This window comes from Hylobates moloch, unplaced genomic scaffold (genome assembly GCF_009828535.3).
Source record: "Hylobates moloch isolate HMO894 unplaced genomic scaffold, HMol_V3 SCAFFOLD_4, whole genome shotgun sequence".
NCBI lineage: Eukaryota > Metazoa > Chordata > Mammalia > Primates > Hylobatidae > Hylobates > Hylobates moloch.
In genome coordinates, this window is record NW_026652279.1 from 174,861,298 (window position 1) to 174,868,947 (window position 7,650).

Consider the following 7,650-nt stretch of genomic DNA (forward strand, 5'->3'; position numbering starts at 1 on the left):
AAGCGCAGTATTAGGATGGGACTGACCCGATATTCCAGGTGCCGTCTGTTTCCCCTTTCTTTGACTAGGAAAGGGAACTCCCTGACCCCTTGCACTTCCCGAGTGAGGCAATGCCTCGCCCTGCTTCGGCTCGCACAGTGCGCTTCACCGACTGTCCTGCACCCACTGTTAGGCACTCCCTAGTGAGATGAAACCGGTACCTCAAGCAGAAATGCAGAAATCACCCGTCTTCTGTGTCGCTGGGGCTGGGAGCTGGAGACCGGAGCTGTTCCTATTTGGCCATCTTGGCTCCACCCTCCTCCTTTTTTTTTTTTTTTGAGACAAAATCTCACTTTGTTGCCCAGGCTGGAGTGCAGTGGCACAATCTCGGCTCACTACAACCTCCGCCTCCCAGTTCAAGCGATTCTCCTGCCTCAGCCTCCCGAGTAGCTGGGATTACAGGCGCATGCCACTATGCCTGGCTAATTTTTGTATTTTTAGTAGAGACAGGGTTTCGCCATGTTGGCCAGGCTGGTCTTGAACTCCTGACCTCAGATGATCTGCCCCCCTCGTCCTCCCAAAGTGCTGGGATTACAGGCGTGAGCCACCACTCCTGGCCAGTAGCTTTTTTTGAATAAATGTTTCTTCTTAGGACCATACAGCAGAGACTTTGAACCCTAACACTGACCATATAATGGAATATTGCCCAGCTATGAAATGGAATAAAGTATTGACATGGGCTACAACGTGGATGAACTTTGAAAACATGCTAAGTGAAAGAAGGCAGTCACAAAAGACCACATATTAGACAATTCCACGTATATGAAACAAATCTATAGAAACAGAAAGTAGATCAGTGGTTGCTTAAGGCAAGGGTATGGAGGGGTAGCAAGATGATAAAGGGTCCAGGGCTCCCTAAAGAAGTGATGAAAATCTTCTCAACTGACTGTTGATGACTGTGGGCGTCTCCCCATTGAACTGCACACGATAAATGAGTGACTTGTATGGTATGTGAACTGTATCTCAAGGAAGAATCTCACTGGTTTGGGGGGCTTCTAAGACCCACAGCCCATTCACCAAACCTACTGCAAATGGCAAGGGACCAGGGTCACTGGATTCTGGCCTTCTCTGGTCAGCTGGATGTGTATGGATGCTCCTGTATGGGATCAGGGAGGAGTTATTGCCTTAAAGGGACAGGCATTGAAATGCCAACAAAAAGGGACCCCTCCCAGACCCAGTGCAATCCCTGAGGGGATAAAAGAAAGAAGCTGTGGCCCTGGCACAGGCTGCCAAGCATCGCCATGGCATGGCAGCAGTGTCCCCAGGTCCACCTGGTGTGGGCAAGGTACAAGCTCAGCCTGAGCCTCATCTGCTCCCCTGCTGCTGCAAGGGCAGCACTGTGCAGGGCACACAGAAAGTCCTCGGGGCTCGCAAACCAGAAAGTATCCAGACAGGTCTCAAACAATCTAGGGGTTTATTTGCCACCATTGAGGATGCTACTGGGATATGGCATGGACAGCGAGGGGAGTGGTCCCATTCTTGTGAGGCTTGATATTACATCATAATATAGAATGAAGTAATTATACAACTCAACATCATGTAGAATCAGTGGGAGCCCTGAGTTTGTTTTCTGGCGACTAGATGGTCCCATCTAGGGATGATGTGGACAGTGACAGATCATCAGGCATTAGATTTTCATAAGGAACACGCAGCCTAGATGTCTCGAATGTGCAGTTCACAATAGGGTTCACACTCCTATGACAATCTAATGGTGCTGCTGATCTGACAGGAGGTGGAGCTCAGGCAGTAATGCCGGCAATGGGGAGTGGCTGTAAACACAGATGAAGCTTCGCTCCCTCGCCTGCTGCTCGCCTTCTGCTGTTTGGCCTGGTTCCTAACAGGCCACAGACTGGTATGGGTCCATTGCCCGGGGGTTGGGGACCTCTGCCTTGTAGGGAAAACTGATTAGATCATTGTTCTTTGCTTGTAAATGTTCTCATGTAGCCAACTAGACTTTGTCACCACCACCATTTTTTTCCCTAGAGAGGCTATGTGGTGGCTTTTAATCCCATTTTGGCTCTACAACTCAGGTCCAAAATATGTCCCATACTCTTCCTCTAAGAGAAGACATTGGCCAGAAAGCAAGGAGAAGCTGTATCCAGAAAATTAAAAATCTGTAATCAGTGCATCTCCTTGGGTCACTGGACAGTTTCAACATTCCATGGAGCTGGTAAGATCTGTGAGCCAGGCTCTTGGTGGGACCTCAGCTCACACTGCCGTCTCTCCCAGCTTTAGACCTGGGCTTCACGACTTTTAGCTGTGTGACCTTGGACAAATTGTCAGGTTCTCTGCTCCTTGGTTTCCCCATGTATAAAATAGGAACTCCTGTGCCTTTCTTGTAGGCATGTCATGAGAATGAAATGAGTTAATACATGCAAATGCTTAGTGCTCAGCACTCAATAAAAGTCAGCCAATATTGTTGTTGCTATTAGCTTCTTCATATTTCAAATACGGATATTTTCTATCAAGGGTTCTTTAACTTTTTCATGCCACGACCTGCTTTGGAAGAATGGTTAAGTCATAGACTCCTGAAAGCAGTGTGCTTAAATGAGTAGAATAAAATCCACACAATTTGACAGGAAGCCAATTATATTGAAGCACATTATCAAAATAATTTTTTAACCATGACAAAATAATTCATGTGCTTATTTATTACCATATTAAATAACAGGACCCTGCAGCAGGCCCTATAGCCACCAAAACTCACCTAAGTGATACGTATGAATAATGTTCCAAAAAATAAGCACGAACTGTAATATCTAAAGTTTCTTTTGGTGATAAAGTCATAGGTTACAGTGTTTGTTGCCTCCAATTATAATGGAAGAAAATGCTGAATTACAGCTAAAAACTGGTGAAAATATGACACAATTACTTTCCTATCCAGATTCATGGATACCTGAATTCTATCCATGGTTTTCTGGACTATGTGCCGAATCTCCCAGCCCATGTCTCTAGGATTTGGCTCTGGCTGGGATGACTTTGGGAGCCTTGCTATGTGTCCAGTTTTCTATACAGAAGCCTGGACAAGAACCCCTTCCTTTGGGCTGCCAGAAACCACAAGATGCGAGTTCTCCCTGCCGCCTCCAATATGAATAAGCAGGTCCACAACCAAAGACAGCCTCATCCCTGAGGGAATTAAATAGGACCCCTTTGGTTTTTGGATATAGAAGGTGATTTTTAAAGCCTGGAGGAGAATTTGGCTAAATGAAAATTTAGGGAGGAAGGAAGACAAATGAAGCCAGCTACCAATTACTCACAAAAACAAAAGAGAAGAAAGCAAGCAAGGATAATCCACAAATAATGGATAATAGAGAAACATTCACTTTCTGCTGCCGTGAGGACCGCAGTGAAACAAGAGCTCACTTGCCAGTGCCATCTGGGCACCATCCCTCTGTCCGCATCCGACACATGCTAATTTGCTCCAGTGAAACTTCAAGTAGCCAAAGTCATCATTTAAGCGCAGTAAAAGAAAGAGAAGACTTAATTGGATGACATCAATTTGCACAATAATCCGAGTAGGTGGTCTCATAGAAGACCAGATAATAAAGTGAACAGGTCTGCCTGGAATAATAGCAAAGGTGTCAGTTAAAACGATGTCTCAAGTACAACACCTTTCTCCCCAGTGTCTCAGGGGCCCTTCCTGATATGTGAAAAGAAATCTAGAATGTTCCTGTAGGCCTAGCTCTTATTCAGCTTTCAGCCTTCACCTAAATATCACATCTAGAGGAAGCTCCTGATGCCCACCAGTGTGGCGCTCATTCTGTGCTCATTCTGGCTCCACCATTGTCTTCCTTTACCACGGGCACCGCAGTTGTCATTCAAGTAGCCAAAGTCATCATTTAAGCACAGTAAAAGAAAGCACAGTCACTTATTTGTGTGTTGACCTGTTTACTGTCTGTCTTCCCACTGAATCTCAAGCCTTATGACTCCAGGGGCTTTGTCTCTTTTGTTTATCATTGTAGACTCAATGCCCAGGCCAATGCTCGGCACATAGTAGGTACTCAGTACATATTTGTTGAATGACTGAACAATCAAATGAGGTCACCAGTGACTTCCCAGTTGCTCGATTTATTGAATTGTTTCCTTTTAAAGTTTAAAAAATAATGTTTTTATTGTTCCTGATTATAACATAATACATATTTACGGATACCAAGAAGAAATTTAACTATCATTTCATCACCCAGAGAGAATACTTTTTGTATATTTTCTGCATTTCCTTAGAGTTATATTTTTGTGCACATATATGTATTAAGTATAATTAAAATTGTACCTTATATGTAATCTTATATCCTGGCTTAAGACTTTTTACATCTTATTGAAACTTTTGAACATCACTTCAATGGGTTCATCACTTTCTTAATCAGTTCCATATTATTAAAAATTAATTCAGGATTTTCACTATTATCAGTGATGCTGAAAGGAACACTTTTATGCATTAATTTCATGTGGACTCTTCCGTCCTACTCTTTTTATGTGGAGTGACTTTGCTGATTTTGACCCACTGTATTTGACCCTCATAAAATGTCAGTTCAGTTTGATCCGATCTAACCCTTGACCTTTCTGCAGCTTTTAACATAAGCATCCGCGCCCCTCCTTGTTGTAATTCACTCCTGACTTTCTGCACTTCCTACCTCCCTCAACTGTTTTCTTCTGCCCTATTTTCTTCTGCTCCCATGGCTCAGCCTTTGGCTGCCTCCCTGCCTGTCTGTCCCTGGGCAACGTTGCCCAGCACCACTTTGATGCTGCAGATTTGATTGCAGATCCAGGTCTTCAGCCCTGTTGTCACTCCTGAGCACCAGCCTGCCAGATGGTTCCACCCAAATGTTCCACCCCAGCCCAAGCCCGGCTCCAGCCCCACCTTGGACGGCTTCAGCCTCCACCAGGCTGCCAACAGTGCCTCCCTCTCGGGTCACTCCCAGGATTAAATGAGAGAAGCACATTTCATTGATACACGCACACACACACACACACACACACACACACTCTTTAATGGCTCTGAGATGGAGATGCATCTTGCAGCACATGGTGTGCTATGGTTTTCCAAAACAATAGATGCAATCTGTCACCAATGAAATGAAATATGCACAGGACAGTGCCTGGCACAGAGGAAGCGCCCAACAAGTCTCCAGAGGGTGATGGTGACCTTCCAGGAGGAGGCCACCAACCATCCACCATTATTCCCTGCTTCCACAAATCTCCATAGTTCACCAAACTCTCAGCCCTAACCCTGGTGGGTTCTTCCACAGCCCCCCATGGCTCTCTCTCCATCCAACGCAGCCTCCTGAACAGGTCTTCACCGCTCCCATCTCACCACTGCAGTGGGCTGGCATCGATGCCCCTCCCTCCCACTTCATGCTCCCCAGTCCAGCCCCAGCCTGTCCACAGGGGTCTTTCTCAAGTGCCTGTGCAGCCTGGTTTGAAGCCATATAGTGGCTCCACACTGTCTTCCACAGACTCTGTGCACTGCTAGACCCTCCAAAATCCAACCCCTGCCAACCTCCCTCACCTCTCTCCCATGGGCGCCCAGGTGCTCGCCCTCCCTGCCTGGGGACCCCACTCTCTCCCACTCATCTCCTCCAGCATCTGCTCTGCTGACCACGCTCAGGAAGCACAGGAAGACTTCCCCACTGTGCCCCGTTGTGCTCACCCTGAAAACGCCCCTCCCGCAGTGCAAAGCGAGCGCACAGGGGCTGAGTGTGCCGTTCGCTCCTCTCTGAGCCAGCAGCTCCCACTCCAGCACCTGGAGAACCGGTTTCTTAAATGTTGGTTCAGTGGGAAGCAGGAGCAACCCTCCACCCCGGGACCCCTTCCTGCTCTGGAGCCTGTTGGCCCTGTCGAGGGAATGGCGGCCTTAATAAAATCCAAATTTCAAAACGTGTGTGCTCTTTCCTGGAGTCTGCACAGGGGGAAGAGAGAACAGGAACTTCGCAGAGTGCGGAAGAAAACACAGCCATTCTGGAAGGAATCACACACTCAGAACCATGGTATGGAGCTCAAAGGTGGTGTGAAGACTGGGGCAGGGCTGAGAAGTCCCAGGTGCTGGTGCGGAGTCTCCCTGGAGACAGCAGATACGCCAAGCAAAAAGGTACCCGCACGTTCTTTTTCATCTAAAATCCATAGCTATTTGAAATTTCCCATTTTACTTCATCGGATTCATCAGAATTATGTATTCACTGATTCTTTCCATATTAGAGCATTTTGTTCAATTGTCAGCAAGGATATGTCAAATGGTCACATCCTAGTAACAGGAGATGCAGAACAGTCACACAGCTGATGACCTCACCCACCACGCATTTGTTCACAAAGTTGAGGAAATTAAAATAAGCTCAGCTGATTGATTGTAGATTGTGAGAGAAAGATTTGGTGAAAATAACTTAGCCAGATAGTGTGCATAAAACATCACTAACATCAGGTTGGCCAGGCACAGTGGCTCACGTCTATAACCCCCAGCACTTTGGGAGGCCGAGGTAGGAGAATTGCTTGAGCTGAGGAGCTAGAGACCGGCCTGGGAGACATAGTGAGCCACTGTCTCTATTAAAAAAGAAAAAGAGGCAGGGCATGGTGGCTCACGCCTATAATTCCAGCACTTTGGGAGGCCAAGGTGGGTGGATAACGAGGTCAGGAGATGGAGACCATCCTGGCTAACACAGTGAAACCCCGTCTCTACTAAAAAATACAAAAAATTAGCCGAGTGTGGTGGCACAAAACTGTAATCCCAGCTACTCGGGAGGCTGAGGCAGGAGAATCACTTGAACCCAGGAGACGGAGGTTGCAGTGAGCCGAGATCTTGCCACTGCACTCCAGCCTGGGCAACAGATCGAGACTCCGTCTCAAAATAAATAAATAAAATAAAAATTAAAAAGAAAAAGAAAAAAGAAAAAAAGAAAAAAAGAAATCATGTGGTGATCCTGAATTAGCTGTCCCACAGAATCCAGAATGGAAAGAATTAAAAATCTGAGTTTGTCCCACAATTTAAACTCTAAACTCTCTTCATTTTATTCAAATTGACAAAATTGTAATTGTAAAGGAAGAACCATGAGATTTAAATTTTGTCATTAATTATACTGCTTATAAATACCCCCAATAAATCAAATTAATTAAAGAGTTTTAAAGATCTTCCATCACTCGCTTTACGTGTATATATAGCCAATATATTGTGGACCATTATAATGTGGAAGATTGCTTTCCTTAAAATCCAGCCCATCATAAGGAAAAATATGTAGACACTAAAGATTAAATAAATGCTCCATGACCACAGACTCCACCCTTGTGGAAGCTCCAGGACCACAGACTCCATCCCTGCACAAACTCCAGGACCACAGACTCCACCCCTGTGGAAGCTCCAGGACCACAGACCCCGCCCCTGTACAAGCTCCTAACCCTAACCCTAACCCTGAACAGGCTTCAGAACCACAGACCCCACCCCCGGACAAGTTCTAGGACCACAGGCTCTACCCCTGCACACCTACTTGAAGTAGCACTTCATTGCCTTGGCCCCTGCAGTTTCCACAGGTATTTGTGCTGATGTCAGCTTTGCAGTGCTTCCTTCCATGCCTGGTAGAACATTGTAAGCCCAGCTCTGCTGCTTGCTGTACATCTCTTATAGAATCC

At 46.1% G+C, this 7,650-nt stretch overlaps 1 protein-coding gene across 4 annotated transcripts in view; it reads left to right on the plus strand.

The window, feature by feature from the left end:
* Nucleotides 1-7,650, plus strand: part of CFAP97D2 (CFAP97 domain containing 2) — a 47,681-nt gene that overhangs the window by 31,010 nt on the left and 9,021 nt on the right. For 2 of the 4 annotated variants that reach the window (XM_032151431.2, XM_032151432.2), the window contains exon 4: nucleotides 5,935-6,124. The exons of the other annotated variants lie outside the window; for them this stretch is intronic. In XM_032151431.2, the coding sequence (XP_032007322.1) occupies nucleotides 5,935-6,124 (190 nt within the window). The remainder of the gene's footprint in view (nucleotides 1-5,934; nucleotides 6,125-7,650) is intronic. 4 annotated transcript variants of the gene reach the window in all.